The sequence below is a fragment of the Rana temporaria genome, chromosome 10, assembly GCF_905171775.1.
Source record: "Rana temporaria chromosome 10, aRanTem1.1, whole genome shotgun sequence".
In the NCBI taxonomy this organism is placed as follows: domain Eukaryota; kingdom Metazoa; phylum Chordata; class Amphibia; order Anura; family Ranidae; genus Rana; species Rana temporaria.
The window spans coordinates 37,024,673-37,048,806 of NC_053498.1; the positions used below are offsets into that span (position 1 = coordinate 37,024,673).

The 24,134-nt window shown below is 42.9% G+C and overlaps 1 protein-coding gene across 1 annotated transcript in view; it reads left to right on the plus strand.

Moving 5' to 3' along the window:
- The first annotated feature begins 2,800 nt into the window (after positions 1 to 2,800).
- LOC120915828 (galactoside alpha-(1,2)-fucosyltransferase 2-like) overlaps positions 2,801 to 24,134 on the plus strand; it is a 44,118-nt gene continuing 22,784 nt past the window's right edge. The window contains exons 1-2 of the mRNA XM_040326630.1: positions 2,801 to 3,254; positions 5,043 to 5,186. Coding sequence (XP_040182564.1) covers positions 2,801 to 3,254; positions 5,043 to 5,186 — 598 coding nt within the window. The remainder of the gene's footprint in view (positions 3,255 to 5,042; positions 5,187 to 24,134) is intronic.

Genomic DNA, 24,134 nt, shown 5'->3' on the forward strand with positions numbered 1-24,134 from the left:
AATCCAACACCAATTGATATTAGTGGATATCACTGAAAACCAGCACAGCTTTTTATGAGCACTGGTTATTTATGCCACTATCTATTTACACCACTAGATGTCAGTACAGGATAACACAGTTTGTCTTCATTAAAGTGGTTGTAAACCCTGTTAAACTTTAAAAAAAAAAACCTGCAAGACAAAGCCATAATGAGCTAGTATGAATAGCATACTAGCTCATTATGCATGTACTTACCTTAGAACGAAGCACCAGAAGCTGTCCTCGTGTCCCCCTCCGCCGCATCCATCTCTCCCAGAGGTTACTTCCGGGTATCGTCCCATGTTTAGGACGGCTATTGTTAGTGACGTAGACAGCGTTGCCTGTCATTGGCGAATATCTCTTAAACCGTGCAGGTGACGTAAACAGCGTTGCCTGTCATTGGCGAATATCTCTTAAACCTACAGGTAAGCCTTAATGTAGGCTTACCTGTAGGTGTAAATGACAAAAGTGGGTTGACAACCACTTTAATGCATACAACTAGATGTCACTATGGATAAGTAAAGTCCATTATTACCTATTTGTGGTGCTATTTGGCATTGGTAAATATTGGTATAATTAATAGATTCACATAGGATTGATATATTTTAACAATGGTTATTACAGTGAAACCTTGGTTTAAGAGCGTTTTGCAAGACAAGCATTATATTTGCCTTGATATACAAGCGATGTCTTGATATAGGAGTAGTGTCATGTCACAACTGAGTATAAAAAAAGAAGAGAGGAGCCTCTAAGGCCGCGTACACACGATCGGTCATAACCGATGAAAACGGACTGATGGTCTGATGTGCCTACACACCATCGGTTAAAAAAACGATCATGTCAGAACGCAGTGACGTAAAACACACGACGTGCTGAAAAAAATGAAGTTCAATGCTTCCAAGCGTCGACTTAATTCTGAGCATGCGCGGCCTTTTGACCGATGCTTTTGCATACTAACGATCGGTTTTGACCTATCGGTTAGGCGTCCATCGATTCAATTTTAAAGAAAGTTCTCTTTTTTTTTGACCGTAGGATAACTGACCGATGGGGGATGGGGCCCACACACGATTGGTTTGGACCGATGAAAAGGTCCTTCAGTCCGTTTTCATCGGTTTTGACCGATCGTGTGTACGCGGCCTAAGTGTAGCAATATGGTTACATTTAATGAAGGTACAACATTTAGCAACTTATTGCTACACTTAGTGGTGCCTCTCTTCTCTTTTATAACCTGTAAAAAAAATGCTTTGATATACAAGTGCTTTGGATTACAAGCATGTTTCTGGAACGAATTATGCTCGCAAACCAAGGTTTTACTGTATATTAATTACGCTAATCTCAATAAATTAGGAGATTTTGTTTGTATAATCTATCTTTTTGCTTTACAGGTAGTTTTATTTTAAATGCACATTGATGAAAATATACATATATTATATTATTACAGTTGTTGTTGTTATTATTATTAGTATCATTTACTGATATCATAAATCTATATTTTATACAAGCGCGGCATAAATCATGCTTGCTAAGGTTGATATAAATTTATTTTGAATAATAGCTTCATTCATATACCTGTGGTATACTGTATATGGAAGACTTGTGATATGTATGTTTCCTTGTGTGCTTTTATGGATATTTTATATCTGTGGGTAATCCTGTTTTGTTTTACATTCAAATTGGACTTACTGTATGTTGTAGTTTTATAGCACTGCATATTTATTTGTCCTCATTTTTTTTCCTGAAAGGTGTATAATATTGACTGCTAACTTGTCATAAACTTGTTACTTCATATATTATTATTAAAAAATACCTCTGCCTCTTTATTTGTCTGTTTTATTGATTGAGATTACAAGTGTACTCTTGCAGCAGGGAGGATAATTATTTCCGGGCCACAAAGCCATAGCACTACCTTTGCAGCTTAAGGGAGGGGTGATAAAAAATGCACCCATTTTTACTGCTGTAAAATGAAGAACTGTTTTCAGAAGTTCTGCCATTCTCCTCTCTACAACCCTGGTCATCCTCTCCTGCCTTTCCGATTTTTATCTGGCAGGACACTACACAGCTTACCTCTTCCAGCTGCCTGCACACCTAAGACCTCCTGTTTGCTGTAAACTGACAGCTTGTATTCTGACAGCCAGTGAGCAGCTCTGATTGGAACAAAGTTCCTGCTGACTGTATATTGTGAATTTTAGGCATATGATGCAAGTGTAAGACATCTATGATGTGTGATAAAATATTAGCAGTATTTAACTTATCTGAATTGGTTATATTTTTAGTAGTCTTTAGAGAGACAGGGGCTAAATCATAAGCAATGGGGGGGGGGGCATGCATGGAGCTAGGCCTAGCACATGGAGCTCTGACCCTGGCTTCCACTGGGTCAGATCTCCTCCATCGCCACCTGCACATTCTCCAAAATGCCCCAATGGGTAAAGGCAATGGTGCCTCCGTCCCCGACCCGCTCTGAACCAGCAGACACCACGCAGGTTTGCTCCAGGGGCCGCTCAGCCTCCTTTGCTGATCTCGAGCCTCTCTTACACATCCCCCACAGCCTCTCACAGGCATCCCTGTGCTCTGAGGATGGATGGGACATGGATTCGCAGATGCGATCCATGCACACATACCTATGATCCCTGCCCACAAAAAATTACTTTGAACACTATGTCTCCGGCATGGAGAAGACCTATGGGAAGGAAATTAATGAACTTAGAGGATGTATAAAACACCACTAACGGCATCTGCAATACACTACAGTCCCATGAAGAGAATCTTAAATCCCACACTGTCATGCTGCAGCAGCTCATGTACCACCAAGATGACATTGAGAACCGTAATAGAGGGAACAATATCAGGATCAGTGGTATCCCTGAAAAAGTAGAACACAAGGACCCAGCAGGAGCAGTCACTGCCATCTTTAACCAACTTCTCCAGCAGCCTAAGGATGCCCACATTGAGTTGGATCGAGTACACAGGACCTCGGGCCAGAGAAATCCTGACTCCTCCTTTACCCGCGACATGCTGTGCAGGGTACACTTTTATAAAGTCAAAGAAGAGATCATGAGAGCCATCAGTACACAGGATTCCATTCGGCTGAATTACACCCTTGTCATGCTGCTACCGGACCTCTCGTGCCAAACACTAGCCATGAGACGTGCTCTTAAACCAATCACATCTCTCCTCCAAGAGAAGCATATTAAATATCAATGGAGGTTCCCTTTCCAGCTACGGGTTCATCATGAAGGCAAGACAGCCCTCTTCCGCACCCTAGGGGATCTACCACGTTTCCTAAGTTGCCTGAGGTCTCCTTGCCAGATTAGCCCCTCTCGCCCACCAGCCCGGATCTCCCATTCCACCCGCAATGGCAGAAGTCCGGCAAGAACAAGCGCCCCAGAGGTCCCTCCCAGAGACCGCCAGATGACTGACTCTGCTATGGCTCCTACTAATTGCACACCTTTACCCTGATGCCGGGATTGTTCCCTTTTCTCCGACACAGGACATGCACCACCCACCCAAGGTGTGATGGGACAGACATTCAGGATCACTTGAGTGATACCCACACTGACAGTGCTTAAAAACAGGGGAACATTTTTTTTTTCTTTTCTCCTTTTTTTTTCTTTTTTTTTTTTATTATTATTGCTTTCCCCCTTTTTTTTTTGCACAGGTATCCGGACTCACAGGGGACCTTTTACAGGTGGTGATCAGTTGGTTTAATTCTGCCGTTTGTAGTTTATCCCCCCCGCCTGTCCCTAACCATGTTCTATATCTTATAGATCCCCCTCAGGTTACCCTGTGTATAACCAACAAATATGTGGGGAAGTGCTCGCTTTATGTATGCATCTGTGCCTAAAAGTTCTTATTTAGTTGTAGTATTTTACTGATAGTTCATTTTAGTTTAGCAGAAGTTACTGTACCCCCGTGGACCCCTTAGGACTGATAGCGCCTGAGTGAGCACTGTACTTTTATTAGTCTGTTCTACACTTTTGAAATGTTAAGCTATTTATGTATTGAATTAATGCTGGCACCTAGTGGCATATTGTTTATTTTCCTTTTTCTGTTTTCAGTGATGGTTTTCCTCTCCTACAGCGCTGACCCTTCACTCTCCCCTTTTTTGGAGTTGGTTCTCACCCACCCTTCCCACTAATTTCCTCCTCCCTCCTCATTCTGTTCTCTCCCCCCTCCCTCTGCCCTGCTTTTCTCCCCCTACTTTCTCCCGGACTGGTGCTAACACAGATTGGATTTGGTGTAATTTCCTCTCAATGCTACCATGATGCCGATTGATCACATAACCTTATCGTTCTTTAACTGCAGGGGCTTCAATACTCCTGAGAAAAAAAGCCAGATATTGTACCATTTTCACAAGGCCAGAACTAAAATTCTGCTCCTGCCGGAGACCCATTTTAGGGGCTTGGCCGTCCCGACCCTTAATAATTCTCATATGATCAACATGTACAAATATATAAGGGGTCCATATACTGAACTTGGTGTTGAGATTTCATCTCCAAATACGGAAAGGTTTCTTCACAGTATGAGCTGTGAAAATGTGGAATAGACTCTCTGCAGAGGTGGTTCTGGCCAGCTCAGTAGATTGCTTTAAGAAAGGCCTGGATTCTTTCCTAAATGTACATAATATAACTGGGTACTAACATTTCTAGGTAAAGTTGATCTGGGAAAAATCTGATTTGCCTCTCGGGATCAGGAATGAATTTTTTCCCCTGCTGTAGCAAATTGGATAATGCTCTGCTGGGGTTTTTCGTCTTACTCTGTATCAACTGTGGGTTTAGAATTGGGTATATGGGATTGTATTATATTATTATATATATTATTTTTTTATGGTTGAACTGGGTGGACTTTTTTCAACCTGACCATGTAACAATGTAACTACCAATAGTATCACAGCACAAACCCGCTGGCAATCTCCAAGGCAGTATCAATAGCCTTTCATTCCATCCTGAAGTCTTAGACTCCCTTTTTGACCCCCTGGGCCGTTACCTGTTTCATAAATTGAAAACGAACTCTTCTATCTTTACAGTGGCTAATGTATATGGACCGAACCAAGACCAAGGGAGCTTCCTGTCCGTGGTTCTGAACAAGTTACTCTCTTTTGGCGGTCCCTGTTTCATTCTAGATGGTGACCTCAATGTGACCCTTTCTCCAGCCGTGGACACTTCCTCAGGTAAGTCCTCCCATATCCCACACCGCTCTCACACACATAAAATCACTCCTGCATTCCGCCCAAATGGTGGATGTCTGGAGAGTGCAGCACCCATTTGAGATAGACTAGAGCTGTTATTCCGTGGCCCACATCTCCTATAGTCGCATTGACTATTTCTTAGTCTCCCAATCCCTGATTGTCATCCCGCTTAAGGCATCCCTCGGCAATATACTATGGTCTGACCATGCCCCTGCACACCTCAGTCTAGCCCACCACCCTGACATCCCGTAAAATGTTCTCGTGGCGCCTGAATGACAATCTGTTAAAAGACACACCATGCATTGCGACAGTTGAGAAGGCGATTCGTGACTTTATTCAGGACCATCAGTCCGACGACACCAACCCCCTCACTAAATGGAAATCCCTAAAATGCGTCCTCCGGGGGACTCTCATACAACATGGATCCCGCCTAAACAAGGCCAGATCTGCTGACATCACCCGACTATTGTCAACTATAAATACGCTCGAACTAGCACATAAACGAGACCTGGACCTAGGGACATATGTTGACCTTTCGAACGCACGCAGAGAATTGCTCCGCCTTTTAGATGCCAACTCCCTCATAGCCAGGGATCTGGGACGCAACCGGCATTACACTCTGGCCAACAAATGTGGGCAACACCTGGCGAGGGTCCTCCCCCCACGTCGAACCATCCAACACATCTGTACTGCAGACCAACAAATAATCATCAACACACGGGGTATTCCGGATGCCTTCCAACGATACTACTCTAACCTATATAACCTTCCCCCGCTGACCACACCAGCCCATGTGGGAGACTTATACCTCTCCGGAAGTCTCAATCCTCGCCTACCATAGCCTTTTGGCTTCATACCATTAATCATGTTATACCGCTATATAAGGTGACATATGAAGCCAGAGGGTGACCAACAAAAATTCTTAAAGGTTTGTTGCTCCTGGGTTAGCTCAGAGAATACTTTACCACCTGCTCCTTGAGATCTGAATGAAGCTCCTACCCCTTGAACGGTCGTGATTGGGCAAATTGACATGTGATTATTGGCTATGTATATATTCGATGTTTACCAGCTACCAGATATTTGTAATGGAATGAGGGATGTTCACTCCAGATATGTGTTTGTTGTCTGTTGTGTATTTTGTACTAAAATTCAATAACATTTTACCTTTAAAAAAAACTTACACCTCTCCAACATGAAGGATTACATTTCAGCGACGGCCCTGCCACAGATAGATCCCGAGCAGGCAACTGACATAGATAACCAGCTAACGGTAGTGGAATTCCTTAACCCCTTCCCTACCGGCGCATTGTAAAATGACGCCGGCAGGAACCCTCCCTCGATCCGGGTGGACGTCATATGACGTCCTGCGTTCCCGGCGATCTAGGGCGCACGCGTGCCCGGCACACCGCTCGTGACCTGGCGCGGGTGCCTGGCGGCCGCGATTGCCGCTGGGCACCCGCGATTGCCGGTGATCACGGCAGGAGTGTGGATCTGTGTGTGTAAAAACAAAGATCCACCTCCTGTCAGCGGTGAGAAGACCAATGTGTGTTCCCAGTACAGATGAACACACATCGGTCTCCTCCCCTTGTGAGTCCCCTCCCCTTACAGTTAGAACACACCTTAGGTAACATATTAACCCCTTCAGCGCCCCCTAGTGGTTAACCCCTTCCCTGCCAGTCACATTTACACAGTAATCAATGCATATTTATAGCACTAATCGCTGTATAAATGTGAATGGTCCCATAAACGTGTCAAAAGTGTCCGATGTGTTCGCCCCAATGTCACGGTCACAATAAAAAAATCGCAAATCGCCGCCAATACTAGTAAAAAAATTAATAAAATAAAAATGCCATAAAGACATCACCTATTTTGTAGACGCTATAACTTTTGCGCAAACCAATCAATATACGATTATTGTGATTTCTTTTACCAAAAATATGTAGAAGAATACGTATCGGCCTAAACTGAGGAAAATAAATTGTGATATTTATTAAATAAAAAAGTAAAAAATATTGTGTTTTTTTTTTTAAATTGTCGCTGTTCTTTTGTTTATAGCGCAAAAAATAAAAAACGCAGAGATGATCAAATACCACCAAACTAAAGCTCTATTTGTGGGGGGAAAAAAACATAAAGATTTAATTTGGGTACAGTGTTGCATGACCACGCAATTGTCATTCAAAGTGCAACAGCGCTGAAAACTAAAAATTGGTCTGGGCAGGAAGGGGGTGAAAATGCCCTGTATGGAAGGGGTTAATACTATTCAGTTTCAATTTGTTTTTATTAAGTTTTTATAAAAAAAACAGATATAAATTACATTACAATACATTATCAGTAAGCTTACAAAAAGATTACACAATTAAAATACACACTACATAACACACATAAATCACAATAATCAACAATTACACACAACACAACAGTATGTTTTTTTTTTTTTAAGTGCTCAAATTCTATTTCTAACTTATAGTGCCTATACCCTCCACATTCTAACGTTATGAGGGGGCCAAAGTGAACTCTTGTGCCCTATTACCTATATGCCTCTCTCAACTAAAGGAGGAAAAAAAAAAAGAAAAAATATATATATTTTAAACCCAACTCCCTATACTCGCACAAGCTATATTATTTAAGTACAACTTGTGCTTCTCACCCTTTAATTTATGTGAGTTCATAAATGTTTCGGGAATCAGTGTCTTTGCTACATTTAAGAGTATAGGGATGATTGTCTTTTTATATTTTTTCCTGGGGATAGTCGTAGCGTGGAACAAACATTGCCATGGGTCCAAACTAATTTCAATTCCGCTAATCTCTTTGACTAGTTTTAATGGGCCATATTCTTAAACAAGTTACGTAGGCGTATCAGCAGATACGCCTACGTAAGTCAGTTTCCTATGTTTAAGTGTATTCTCAAACTGAGATACACTTAAACATGCCTAAGATACGACGGCTTGCGCCGTTGTATCTTAGGCTGCAATATTTACGCTGACCGCTAGGTGGCGGTCAGCGTAGAATATGCAAATGACTAGTCACGCCGATTCTCTAACGTACGCTTGCCCGCCGTAGTGTTTTAACGTCGTTTCCGTAAGCGATACGCGGCGTAAAGATAAAGATGCCCCCTAGGTGGCGTACTCAATGTTAAGTATGGCCGTCGATCCCGCGTCGAAATTTCAAAATTTAACGTCGTTTGCGTAAGTCGTTCGTGAATGGCGCTGGACGCCATTTACGTTACAGTCAAAACAAATGACGTCCGTGAGACGTCATTTAGCGCAATGCACGTCGGGTAATTTACCCGACGGAGCATGCGCATTACGATCGGCGCGGGAGCGCGCCTAATTTAAATGATCCACGCCCCCTGCCAGGATCATTTGAATTAGGATGGCTTACGCGGGTGGACTTTACGCGACGCCGCCGCAAGTTTACAGGTAAGTGGTTTGTGAATCAGGCACTTGCCACTTAAACTTGCGGCGGAGTAACGTAAAGTACATACGTTCCGCCGCCTTAGATGTATAAGAATATGGCCCAATATTTGGATCCAATATAGCTGAATCTTTGGACACTGCCACCAAATGTGGGCATGCGTTCCCACCTCCCCACACTCCCTCCAACATAGAGGTGATTCCTGAGAATGTATCTTATTTAGTTTAGCTGGGACATAATACCATTTAAGTAGTAATTTAAAATTCATTTCTTTTATCTGTGTATATACAGAAGTAGAATGGACGTAGTCCAAGATTTTACTTTTCATATTGTCTGACAGTGGTTGGTTTAGTTCTAATTCCCAACTCTCCGTTGGGCACACGGCACCTCGCTCTAGATGTGTCATCAGCAGCCTGTAGATAGTAGAAATTCCATGCTTATCTATCCCCATTTGATCAACTAGTTTTTCCCATATATTCAACCTACCAATCCCTCTAAGAGGTTTTGGGAGGGTGTCTACAAAATGTTGCAGCTGTTTGTATGTCCAGGTTTCCCAAGGGGTGGACCCATATCTTTCCCTCAATTTGCTTAATGTACATAGGGCATTCCCCCTCATAACATCCCTTAATCTCAGATAGGGATCTGTGGTCCATTTTAAATATAATTTATTATCTTTCCCCGGTGGGAAATAATTGTTTCCTGTTAAGGGCATTAGGGGGCTGTTATATTGTCCTTGTATATTTTTAATTAGCTTGTCCCACATTCTTAAAGCTTCTAGCGTAATCGGGGCCGCTTCTTCCAGGGGGCCTCTAAAGTGTTTTGGGATCCAAATAGTCTGCCCTAATTCTGATTTACTTATTTTTACCTCCAGATCTACCCATTTTTTCTGCTGGGGGACGCGGGTCCAATCCATGACCCTCGGTATAATTGCTGCCTCGTGATATTTTTCCAGGTCCGGGAGGAATACTCCCCCCTTCTCTTTTGATCTAGTTAATGTCCGAAAGGAAATGCGATTACTTTTATTATTCCATACAAATTTCTGTATTACTGATCTCATAGTTGTAAAAAATGCTCTGCTAATATTTATCGGTAAGCTTTGAAATATGTACAGAGCCTTTGGGAGGATCATCATTTTGACCACACTTATCCTGCCGAACCATGATAGTCTATCGGCGGGATATCTTTTCAATTAATTTTTAATTTTATTTAACAATGGCATATAATTATCTAGGTATAGATCGACAGTTGATCTTGACAAAAATACTCCCAGATATTTTAAACCTTTTTTGTTTCCATCCGAACGGATATAATTTTCGGAGGTCTCTACTCTCACTTTTTGGGACCGAAATATTCAGTATTTCTGTTTTTTCCATATTTACCTTTAGATATGAAGCCTGCCCATATTTTCCCAATTCTTTCATGATTTTTTGGAGAGTTTGCATGGGGTTTGTTATATAGACCATAATGTCATCCGCAAAGGCAGATATTTTATATTCTTGGCCCCCTACTTCTATACCTTTAATTTCCTGGTTTGCTTTTATGGATTTCAAGAAAGGTTCCAATGACAGCACAAAGAGCAAAGGGGAAAGTGGGCAACCCTGGCGAGTTCCATTAAAAAGCCTGAAGCTTTCTGAGAGGGTCCCGTTGACCATAATTTGGGCCGTAGGTGTAGAGTATAATGCCTCTATCCATTTAATCATACGGGGTCCTATACCAAATTTATATAGTGTCTGTAACATAAAATCCCAGTCCAGCCTGTCGAAGGCCTTCTCGGCATCTATAGACAGGAACAGGGCTGGTCTCTTACTTTTTTTTTGCTTCGTGTATCAGGAGGACGGTTTTTAAGCTATTGTCTCTAGTTTCTCTTCCGGGAACAAAGCCTGCTTGATCTTCTCCTATAAGTTCTGGCATATAGTGCTTTAGTCTCTCGGCCAGTATCCTCGCATAAATTTTCATATCCTCATTGATTAGGCACACTGGCCTGAAGCTAGAGCACATTGTGGGGTCTTTTCCCTCTTTTGCTAAGAGTGATATATAAGCGCCTAAGGCTTCTCCACGTATCTTAAATCCTTCCCCTATTGAGTTCATATATAAATAATAATAGGGAGACAAAATTCCAATAATTTTTTTGAAGTATATAGAGGTATAACCATCTGGGCCGGGGCTTTTCCCAGCCTTGCTATCTTTAATAGCCTGCTCTATTTCTTCTCTAGAGATTTCCTTATCTAGTCCCCTTGAGTCATCTTTTGCAATTTCAGGTAGTTTTATTTGCTCTAAATATCCTTTTATCTTATCCTTTCTATTTTGTATATCTCCGGGGTCCTGTATATCATTTACTCTGTATAATAATTGATAATACTCAGTAAATATTTTTTTTATATCCCTAGTGGAATATTTCATCTCTCCTATTTTATTCTTTATTTTTGCTATATAATTTGGGTTCCTTTTCGGTTTTATTTGCTCTGCCAGCAGTCTCCCTGATTTATTACCAAATCTATACTGCTTTCTAGCCCTTCTTATGAAAACTCGTTTAGTTTCTTGTTCCAGCATGTCTCTTAAAGCTTCCCGTTTTCTCATCAACTCTACCATTACTTCCTTATCGTTTACTCTTTTGTGTATCTCTTCCAGCTCCTGGATTTCCTGAACAATGATTGTTTTTGTGCTGTCCGGATTTTTTTCCTCTTAGCCCCTTCTGCAATCAATCTCCCCCTCATGAATACCTTATGGCAGGGCTCAAAATTTCAAGTCCTGAGCTACTAGCCAGGCCTCAAGAGTTACTCGCCACCAGTTGCCACACCTAATTCATACACTGCCCTGCGCCTAATTGCACCCGTAAACACGCCCTTGTAGATTATCTCATGGAATGACAATGTTTTATGCAGAATCAAGTTACAAAATTAAATATTACCAACAACAACTTTAACAACATAGGACAGGGCACTGGGGGCAGACCAGAGGGACAGGGCACTGGAGACAGACCAGAGGGACAGGGCACTGGGGGCAGACCAGAGGGACAGGGCACTAGAACTGGGTCTCTTCCCCATTCTCTTGCTGTCTCCTCTGCAACTCCCATCCATCCTCTCTCTCTCTCTCCTATTCATCTCATCATCAGGAGCCTGTGTGTGCGGCTCCACGCTTGCATGTCCCCACTTCCCCCTTTTTATTCAGGCTGGCAGAGAGGAGAGGAGCTGCAGCACAGCGGGAGGGAGTACAATCCAGAGATGAGATCCACACAACTGCACAGCCATTGACACCATAGCACAGCGCACACTGACAGCGCACAGCACACATTGAGACCAGTCTGCTCATAGTGCTTAGGCTAAACTGTTGGACACTTACATAGAGCACAAGGAGAAGAAAACTGCACAAACTAGAAGGCTGCCGCTCTCATGTCAGGGCAACTTTCAGTGAGCGCTGCACCGGAGTGGTCATTTTTGCAATCCTCCACTTCACTCATTACTTTTTGCTCTCCAGCTACATTGGTCGGGGCCCAGGGGAGGGGGGCAGGCTCAGAGAGGTCATACTGTTAGGTCCCATGGCTTAATAAGAATTGTAAGGAGAGCACCTGTGTACTGCTCTGCCTGTGCACGGCTCACCAGACTACTTTTCCCGAGCATGCACCTTTCCTCCTTGGCCGCCAATCTCATCGGGACTCTAAGTGTAGGCACAGATTGGAGGGAGATTGGACATGCAGCCCTGTCATCACTCGCCCCCAGCTTAAATCCACTCGCAAAATGCTAGTAGGCGAGTGGAAATTTTGAGGGCTGCCTTATGGGCTTCCCATAGGACAGTTGGTGCGATGTTCTCTACATTATTCTCTATGAAGAAGAGAGACAATTCTCCCTCCAAATCTTTCAGTATGGCCTGATCATATAGAAGTGATTTGTCCAACCTCCAGGATCTTTGCCTATCCGGTATATCTTTAAGTTCCAAGCCAACAACGACCGGAGCATGATCCGAGAGGGTGATCGATTTCACCTCTGCCTTCACTAAGCCCTCCAAGAGCTGGTGGTCTAGGAACACATAATCAATCCTTGAACATGAGGAATGTACCTGGGAGTAATATGTAAAGTCCCTCCCCCTTGGGTGCAGGACTCTCCATACTTCCACAAGATGTGGCTGATGTAATTTTTGTTAAACAGACCTCAAATGTTTTCCCTCCGACCGGAGAGAGACAGGCTGTGTGTCTAAGCTCGGGTCAAAGACAAAATTCAAGTCTCCTCCCATTATCACATTTCCTTCTCTAAAATGTTCCAGTTTGTTCAATACATTTTTTTAAAACAGACTAGGGTGGACATTAGGACAGTAAATATTTACTAGTGTGTATTCTTTATTAAACAAATATCCCTTTACAAATAGGAACCTTCCCTCCGGATCTGATTCCATTCCTTTTAAAATGAATGGTGTATTCCTGTCAAAGCCCACCGCTACTCCCTTTGATCTCTTATTGGTAGAGTACCCGTGAAACCACACTGGAAAATCTGTAGAGTTTAGGCCCACCCTGGGTGAGTACTTAAAATGAGTCTCTTGCAAAAAAATGATATTTGCTGCCAGACTTTTAATTTCCCGCAGTATTTGATGGCGTTTCCCCGGGCTGTTTAGACCTCTAACATTGTAGGTAACTATCTTTAAAGGAAGCATTTCTTAATTAAATGCGGTTTAAATTGCTGACTCTTCATTGCCCTAGTTTCCGAGGTCAGTACTAGAATTTTTCCAGGATCCACCCATACATCCAATACAAAACAAAATAACAATACAAATCCACAAAACCTCCATCCCCCTTTTGATGTTGGTCTTGCTGTTGGGCACCTTCTGCTAAGTCCGTATTTTCTCCCAGTTCTTCTACTAAGTGATTTATTCCTTCTATATTTTCCACCACTTGTTCTGAAATTTGATCTACTTTATCTGCTTTATCTTGTACCATATATGTTTTTATAGAGTTGCAGCTTCCACTATCTACTTGGTTGGTTTTAGCCCCTCTTCTCCTCATTTTCCTACCTCTCTAAAAGTTCTTACTGTGCGTATATCTCCCCCTAGTTTTACTCGCTCTCCTTACTTTTTATCTAGTTTATCAGTGTCACCCAGTTATGTTTAACCTGTTGATACTCCTAAGGAGAAAAAAAACCCCTCACCACCATGCACTTAAAATTTAGGCAGGGGTGCAAGTAAAACAAGCATGTATGAATAAACAAAAAAAAATGTGCTCCAACATTCGTGACCCTTAAATTAGATTATATACTCAAACCTCTATATATAAATATATATAGGTACATTTAACTAAGATATAATTTTTTTTATGTAAATTTTGATTTGATTAGGTGCAATTGGTCAATCACTTAAATCTGTCATTTCAAACTCTATATGCCAGTGCTTCAAAATCCCTCAAATACCTTTCCCAAAAAAAAAACACAAGAGGGAGCACACTGAATCACTTAGTTCCTTTAAGTGAATGGGCAGGTCATTTCAGATAATTTATATATTATTTATGAGTGATTACCGGATCCACAAAAAAAGGGGGATTGGCTATACGATTGTCCTAAAAAAAAAACTCCAATCCTATCCAATCCAATCCAATCCAATCCAAAAAATCAGGGCTTCTTAATATGGTCCAGCAGCAGCAAGCAATGGAAAGAATGTTCTTATAGTTTACAGGTTATGTCTCCAGTGTCCTCTTTAACCTCTTCCTCTTATTCACTTCCTTATAACCAATGGTGAGCTTTTATCAAAGGAGTAAGTTCTTATTTAGCTGTATTTATTGCATTTATTCATTTTAACCCATGAGGTTTAAGGCAATAAGGCAATATAAGGAAATATGGCTTTATAAAACAAAATGTATCCTCCCGCAATTCTATTAATTAAGTGGTCTTGCATAGCAAGAGCACTTATTGTTATCTCACATATATATTATTCTTATTATTCTTATAGCCAAATTTACCACCCTAACTCCTCCCACACTTTTTACACTACATAGACGAGTAATGTATCGAAACGTGCGGATTGTTCCCGATCGCGTTGCTATTACTTTGTGGAACGTTTCGCCGAATCGTTCGCGAAATATCGTCATTTTTGCGGCAAAATTTTCCCATAGGAATGAATGGGGAGGGGTAGAGTGTGAAATGTTGAATACTGAAAAATCAGCACATGATTTGTAAACTGCGACCACTCCCTCATTTTCAAGCCGACCTACACAAATCTTATGTCAAAACGTTCAGCTATCCCTGCTGCCACTACACGTGTTCACGGCTAAGCGATTGATTAAACCGTTTTCACAATGCGACAATTTGTTTGCAACCTACACATACTCACCTCCATTGACTTCCATTGAAATAAACGACTGGAAACCTAAAATCTTAAAGGCAATATATAAACTGCGACTGTGCATTTAATTTTAATATTTCAGAGACATACTATACATCAAAATGTAGGTCTGGGTCTTGTGATTCACACAATATAAAGATATTCGCTGTACGATTTATAGTTTTTAAAATACAACCATTTGAATAGGACAAGTATTAAAAAAAAATCCAGGATCTGAGTCTCTGCTTAGAGGCTGCATGTATATGTTTACATTGGTTTCCTAGGAGACGCTGAGGTTAAAACCTTCACACACACAGCTGTGAGGACTTTCTATAGCTCCTCCCACACAGCTGTGAGGGCTTTCTATAGCTCCTCCCACACAAATGTGAGGTGATATGGCTGTTTTTTTGGCTCTGCGTAACTTCTGCATGCTCTGCATATAGCAACCATGCATAGCAACCAGTCCATATAAACCATCCATAGCAACCAGTCCATAGCAACCAGACCTTAGCAATCAGTCCATAGCAACCAGACCATAGCAACCTTCCATAGCAACCAGTCCATAGCAAACTTCCATAGCAACCAGTCCATAGCAACCCGTCCATAGCAACTGCTCCATAGCAACCGCTCCATAGCAACCCTCCATAGCAACCAGTCCAAAGCAACCAGTCCATAGCAACCAGTCCATAGCAAACGTACATAGCAACCTGTCCATAGCAACCCTCCATAGCAACCAGTCCATAGCAACCACTCCATAGCAACCAGTCCATAGAAACTAGTCCATAGCAACCGTCCATAGCAACCAGTTTTTGATGGGGCAAATAGGATGGTGCAGTTTTGATGGTGCAGTTTTGATGGTGCAGTTTTGATGGTGCAGTTTTGATGGGGTAGTTTTTGATGGAGCAGTTTTTGATGGGACAATGGATCGAACTGGATCGACACACTGTTGGATCACATTTACATCTCCAGGGGCACTGTCTCCAGTCAGGAGTATTGGTGGAGGCAAGACCACGTCGCACAATTTCCCCAGAAATTGTATCTTTTCTAGTTATTATATAGCTCTTGTCATAAAGCCTCCTTCATCTCCTTGTCCTTTTCCACACAAACCAGGAGAAAACAAAAGACCAAAACGATAAAAAAAACAGTTCATATGCCTATGTACAGCACCAGCGCTTTTCCCTTTTTCTAGGCTTGACCCGGGCTACCCTGTCTCCTTCCAGGGAGTAAGGGACCAGGAGGGAGTCTGTGTAATACCTTTCCCAGGCTTGACATAGAGTTCTGCTCTCCCTCCTACCTCCCGGCTGCTAGGTTCGATTCAACAGCGTGTGACGGCTAGCTTACAGCTTACACCTCGCATCTCCCAGCTCCTGGTTCCCAACAGATGGCAACAGATGGCGGCAATGGCGTCCGCTCCCAGCGGGTCTCGCCTCCTCTCCTCTCCCTCCTCTCACACAGCTCGCTCTGCAGTACCCGGCGTCCCCGCAAAGGGACGGTACGGTACGGCACAGGCTCACATGCTCACAGCTCACAAGGCGCAGCCCGGAGCGGGGGAGGCTAGCAGCAGACGGCAGACAGCTTAGCCGCAAGGAGTGCGGGGGAGACCCAAGGCTCCAGAAGACGATTAGCGCACCTCAGGGTCCCGGGACCGGCAGCAAGGCAGTGCAAGGGAAGGAAGGTAAGAGCCACGTTTTTTCCCAGCATCAAGATCAGCAGCTAACAGACATGAGCATGGGTGGATTCGGGCGGTTTTCAATTCGGTTTGTTAGACCATTTCAACATGCCGCTCGGGGAGGACCCGTCTGGAATTCACAGCATCAAGCTGCACAGCGCCATGTTGTTACTCCTCCCCCCCAGTAATGATCCAGACACAAAGGGGATAGTCGGGTTAATGCTATTAAAGTAAAGCTGTTACTGATCAAAATTTTTCTGTTTGATTAATCGTTTATTTTTTTTATCGATTAATCGACTAATTTCGATTAATTATAACGCACATACAGATCCAACTACTTTTAGCTGATCTCCTTGCAGGCTGATTCCCAGTGCAGCTACCAACAACTGCAAAAATGGATAGCAGGATACAAAAAACACACAAAGGCAGCGCTCGATGGGAATAGCATTAAAACTTTTATAGTCTTCAAGTAGGTAACCAAATAAATATTGCACTGCAGATAAAATCGATGTAGCTACATAAACTGTACAAATGGTGCGAGTAATACCAAACGGTACCAAAAGAAGTCATAAAAACATGTAGCTAAGTGTGATACTGGTATAAAAATGTGTACAACGATACCACTGCTGAATCCAGATGAGGAGAGGTTAACATCAGTCTGTCGGCATGTAGATGTCCCATGAAGGGAACTATCACAACTCCCAGTGGATGGTTGTAGAATCCCAGGGTGATAGAGGGAAGTGATAGAGGGAAGTGTAACAGCCCTTGCGTGTGGCAGATAGTAAGGTCCCGCCGGCATGCATATATGAAGGCACAGCAAAGGAGCCCTTCAGATGGACACGGCAAGCCCCGCCGGTGTCTGACGTCACCGGATCTCCAACGGAACTCCCTAAAGGCCCAGAAGCCGGCGGAGAGGTGAGTACCAATCAAAAGAATTTTAATCGATCAAAAAGATTTTGATCGATCAAAAAAATTTAAGATTAATCGATTAATTAAAAGTTAATTTGCACAGCCCTATATTAAAGGATTGAAATCTGGTAAATGCCCGGGCCCTGAAGGATTTTCCCCTAGGTTCTATAAATCATTTGCCCACCCCCTGGCCCGTTACTGTCCACAGTGTTCAACTCTATAGACAATGCCCACTTACCCTCCAGTAACCTTCTGTCCACTAATATCTCGGTCATACTCAAGCCTGGCAAGGATCCCTCTCAGTGCAGTAGCTATCGACCGATATCGCTCCTCAATCTCGATGTTAAACTCTTCTCAAAGGTCTTGGCAAACCGTCTTTCCCCCCCTTTTACCCTCAATCGCTCATAAAGACCAGGTGGGATTTGTCCCTGGTTGCGAGGCTAGGGACAATACCACAAAAAACATTCATCTCATATCCTACATCCAGCGACACAACCTGAAGGCATGCCTACTATCGTTTGATGCAGAGAAGGCTTTTGACTGGGTCAACTGGCAGTTCTTGCGCCTCTCCTTGGAGCAGATAGGCCTCAGCCCCACCTTTGTGTCCAAGGTTATGGCATTCTTTTCTCACCCCTCGGCATCGGTTCGGGTCAACGGTTCCTCCTCCGCAACATTTCAGATCTCCAATTGTACTCGACAGGGCTTGTGCCCTATCGTCTCTGCTGTCTAGGGTCCTGGAGTGATTCCCTCGCCCCTTCCCCCAAAGCATCCACCATGGTGGAACAAGACCTGTCCGCCCTCAACCTCCGAGCCCTATTCTGGGGCTATGGGCAACATTTACATTTACTCTCCACTACCTCCCCACTGACAATTGCTGCTCTGCATCTATGGTACAAAAAAGCAATGCTGTCATTATTGTCCTCAGATCCTTTGTGTCTTTGTTTGACCATCCAGCGCTGTCTCATGGCGTGGGCTCCAACACAGTCGGCCCCTACTCCTGCCCCACCTGGCCTGTAGCGAGCTAATTTTATAGACCCCACCTCCAGCTCTCCTGTAGTGCCAAGTGACCAGGGCAACTGGCTCACAGCCCTTCTCAACTCCTCCTTTTGTTCTGACCTTTACTCCTCTTCCCAAATTCACAGATCCCTGGTGGGATACGAACAGCTGTGCTCTCTCTCTCAGAAACGCCCAGACATTTACTCTCTACCATGTACATACTACAACATGCACTGATACATGATCGACCCCCCCTCTTACACTATGAAGTGGTCCACGGATCTGGGAAAGGAACTCCATTTAGTGAATTGGAAAAAGTCATACCACTTTGCACACAAATCCTCAATATCCTGTTATACCCAGGGGAAAAACTTTAGACTTGTCTTCCAGTACAGGGACCCTCATTCTCTCCATAAAATATTTCCGTCTGTACCTTCCTCGTGTTGGATATGCGGCTCGGCAGAGGGAAGCTATCTACACAAATGGTGGGACTGTCAACCCATTCAGCCCCTCTAGTCGCAGGTCTTTGCCATATACAGCAGTCTATATGATCGACCTTTGACGCCCTCCCAGAGATAGCTTTATTGTCCATGCTTCCTGGCTCCATGGCCTCCCAGAAACCTCAATTCTGGAAAACTACTACCACCCCTATTGACCACCCACCCACCCCTGGGTCTCTGTGGTCAATACATCATGCGCATGGAAGAGATGTTAGCCCTTGATAATGACACCTTCGACAAATTTAATATCCTATGGCTCATCTGGATCGATTACTCTGCCTTGGACTCCCTGAAAACATTGTTGACACCTTATGGTCTACCCAGACACATTCCCTAATTTCATCATGCAATTTTGTTGCTCCAGGGTCTGCTCTGTCCCCCTCTATCCCTTCTCTTTCCCTCCCTCCTCTTTCCTCTATTGTTCTTTTTCTTCCTTTCTCCTTATGTCTATATCTTTTCACCCCACAGTCAGATGTCGTACTCTCCAATTTTATTGGTCCTCACTACTACACGTATAGATTATCACTGTCTTCTCGTGGAAGGCAGCGGTGTCTTAGTGCTTCCGTTGGAAATGCTTCCTACAGTGTACTAAAAGCATCACTTGCATTGTATTGCCCTATGTTATTGACATCTGAACATTACTTATGTTACCTTATTCTGTTAAAAGCAATGCAAATGTATTTGACTCTAAATCATAAGCAATGCTGCAGACAAAAAGCACAGTTTTTCTATCCCTTGGAAATTTTTTATATCCTTGGCAGGTCAATCTATTTATCACCAAGTCCCTGATACAAATATTTCTACAAGGTTATCAAGCTTTTGTTTCAATTTCCGGCATAGTAATGACTTCCTAGAGAGCTATGAAGATGCTTAGTCCTTCTGTTGCTCCCAGCAGTGACCCACCCAAACTGGACTCAGCAGACAGAGAATCAGCAAAGTCAGCCTGAATAGCAGGCAGGGGATCAATGGAGCCAAAATGGGCAGAGGATCCGTTGCATCAGGCTTGTCGGGCTCTCCTGCTCTATACAATTTTTTGATATTTAAAAAAACTATGTCTAACATTGACAATCAATTCAATTTGCATTTAGTCGGGTAGGCACTTGCTCACGGATAACCATGGTAAGGGGTGCTCACTGATAAGCATGCTAAGACAGGCAAAAGATCATGCAATTTTCTTTCCTGCAACCATGCAGGGAGCTATCCCTGTCGGGAGAACACCGCTGGCACATGCTAGAAATCCGACATGCTGGTTGTACCCAAGTTGGTCGGTGAATCAGTTTGGGTACACTCAGCCTGCCTATAGCTGAATCGAAACTTGGCCTGTCCCTGCTGAACTGGCCAATATACGAACTGCCTTTTTATGGCATGTTTTTTTTTACCCAATTTTGGTATGTTTTTATGCTTTGCTGTTTTTTTATTAGCCAATAGAGAAAACTATAATCTGTTGCATCATTTGTTGCTACAGTATGCATTCTATTTTTTTTTTTTAGCTTTTATTTCTTTATTATTATTATTATTATTATTATTATTATTATTATTATTATTATTAATGTATTATTATAGTTTTTTCATTAGGGTAATAGTTAAAGTTTAGGCTAGGATTAGGATTAGGAGTTGTTGTTTTTTTTGTTAGGGTTAGGGAAATACTGCTACTACTACTATTACTAATAATAATAATAATAATAATAATAATAATAATAAATAAATGTAAAATACACAAATAAAAATAATCATAAATAAATAACCCTTAACCCTTAAAAAATAAAATAATAATAAATAACTAAACACCCTAACCCTAAATATATATATATATATATATATATATATATATATATATATATATATATATATATATATATATATATATATATATATATATATATATATATTATTGGTAGTATTTTTTTTGTTTGTGTTTGGGTGTTTATTTATTATTATTAATAATATTATTAATAGATTTAATATTTTAAGGTTAGGTAGAGGTTATTATTTGTGTATTTATTTTACATTTATTTATTCAGATAATATTACTATTTTTTTATGAAAACATGCAAATGGAGCGTTTCCATTAATTTCTATGAATATAAAAAAAGGCCAAAAACACTCAAATCTACTCAATTTGCACTACAAAAACAGCTCTAGAACTTTTTAGAGCTTCAGACGACTTGTATTGGAAATGTGAACCATCTCCATAGAGATTAAAAGTTTTTTCTTTCTCCTCCAAAGTTTTGGTGCTCCAAGCTTCAAGTTAAAAAAAACGCTGAGGTGTGAATGGGGCCTGAGGGATGCTCACTGATAAGCATGCAACTTCTCTTTGGACTATGATATTAAAGGGGTAATTAATCTAGGAGAGAGTAGGAGCCATTTCAGCAATAAGACAAGAAGAGAATTTCAGCAGTAACCTCCTTGCATTTGACTTCTTCCCACACATTGCAACATTATATAGGGGTCTACTTTGGCCTATTGCATGGGTGCTCAACCTGTGGCCCTCCAGCTGTTATGGAACTACAAGTCGCATGAGGCATTGCAAGGCAGACAGTTACAAGCATGACTCATAATGGCAGAGGCATACATAACAGCTGGAGGGCAGCAGGTTGAGCAACCAAGGACTATTAGATAATTCATGTCGTTTATATTATGGAGAATTCAGTGGTGTCAGGGCGCAGACCTTCCACGGTCTCTTTCCCCAGTTGGTCCTGGGTGGAATCGAACCCAGGATCTCTCCATTGAAGGTCCAGCTCTTTTGTCTCTGAGCCACTGCTCAGTGCTATTCTGTGTGCTGTCCGTTGGAACCTGGTCCTGAACCTGTACTCCTGTGGACCAATCAGTGGCCAGTGCGGCCTATTTAAGCCAGCCCCTTCCCCTTTGCTGGTTGCTGGTTTGTCATCAGTTCCTGTATGTGCTTTATACCTTGAACTAACCTCTTGACCTGGATTACCTGATTGCTTGACTACATACCTGACCTCGGCTCGTTTATCGGATTGCTGCCTTCTCTTACCCCTGACCCCGGCTCTGGACTTTGGACTCGCTTCTCTCTGTGAACCCTGATCCCGGCTTGAATCTCAGACTTGCTGCTGTCTCCATTCCCTGAACCTGGCTTGCTTCTTGGACTTCCTTATTCCTGCTCCTGATTGACTTTGCATTGGCTTCCGGCTTCTAACGTATCCTGTGGATTCCGGATCCCACACTTGTGATCTTCACCTCGGCTACTACCCAGCTACCCTCCGGTGCCGGTGCCTTCTGGTGCTTCCCTCTCGCTGTTTCCACCCTCAGAGGAAGGTTAGCGCCAGTCCGCAAAGGTGAGCCGTCCGCAGCATCTCGGTCTCGGTAAGTACGTGTCCTGATAAGTGGTAAGTGAGATTCCATGGTAATGGCAAGAAACTCTAGCTTTAAGATATTTTTGGTAGATTGTCCATGAAATATAAGAAGCCAAGGTGTAATCCAGACCCACCATTGAAATACCAATTGTGGGTGTGTGGACTACCACTTAAAATAAAGGTTCTGCTGTTCTTTGAACTTCTGTACAACTGATTTTGCTCAGGTGCCAACAGCCATAAAGTAGAACTAGGGCCTGTGATGTTTGGGGGACTGAGGACACTGATGTAAGGGATTAAATGGGATAAAGGGGATGAACGGGATTCTGATATAAAATGAAGGGGCTGGGGGCACATGGGCGACTTCTGTGGGATCGGCTGCATGTCTGAGTAGCTCCGTACTTCTCCATCCATTTAGCCTGCTTCCTGGGGCCAGATCGCGGCCAAACTAACCCTGCTCATCTCTAACACCCCCAGGACCAAGCTGTGCATGCTGCCAAAGAAGAGGAAAACGAAGGGGACTGCACAGAGGTCTTTAACTACCTGCTGCATTCACAGGAGAAATTCGGCATGTCTACATAAGAGCACTAACACTCTGACTCAGGAGATCGCAGCTTTGGGGGCACGCACAGATCGTTTGGAAACCAACTCAGCATTGCCCACAATGATCTCTCCAGAGAATATGACACTCTGGTTGCCACTGTCACACAGCTCCAATCACAAGTCGAGGACCTCGACAACCGTAATTGTAGGAACAACCTCAGGGTGAGGGGGATCCCTGAATCCAACACGGATCTGATTCCTGCCATCTGCAAGCTGTTCCAATCACTGCTGCCAGACCATGATGTGGATGCATTTACCTGTGACTGCATAAACTGTGCTTTGCGCCCGAAGCCCCTCCTGATAAACCGCCTAAAGACATTGTGCTCTGCCTGAAAAACTTCCTTATTAAAAAGGAGATCCTCAGGGCGGCTCACAAATCCCAATCGATCACGCTGGATGGCACCCCGGTGCAAAATATATCCGGACATTTCCCCTGCAACTCTGGATCGTCGAGGCAGAATGAAGGAGGTGACCACGGTGTTAGCAGCTGCATGTATACGCTACAGGTGGGGGTTCTCCTTTAAATTGTCCATCCCTCATAATGGAACCACATATACAACCACCACTCTTTTGGAAGGGCAAGAAATTCTGGTGAAATTGGGCCTGTTGTATGCTGAAGCTCTGCCCTGCCAGCCTGCCACCCCCAGATCAACACCAATCTGGCGCACGCCTTCTCCCAGGTGCAATAGAAGGAATGTCTGGCTGGACATTGGTCCTCAACTTAATTGAAGGTATGGATTGCAATTGACTTTATCTGGGAGCTGACTCTGCTCATACCATGTACCATGATCAGGACTTGCCTGCTGTTTTCTGTGGACAGATCGCCACCTAATGTCGTTCTTATGGAATCCCTCTGCACAGAATTTGCTCTCCTGTCCTTCAGGGCCATCCGGTTCCTTTTTTTCTATTTATTCTCTATTTATTTTTTTATTTTATTTTATTTATTTACCAGACCAACAGTTTGGACACACCTTCTCATTCAAAGAGTTTTCTTTATTTTCATGACTATGAAAATTGTAGATTCACACTGAAGGCATCAAAACTATGAATTAACACATGTGGAATTATACATAACAAAAAAGTGTGAAACAACTGAAACTATATTTCATATTCTAGGTTCTTCTTGCAGCAGACACATCTCTAGAACTGTTAAGAGGAGACTGTGTGAATCAGGCCTTCATGGTAGAATATCTGCTAGGAAACCACTGCTAAAGAAAGACAACAAGCA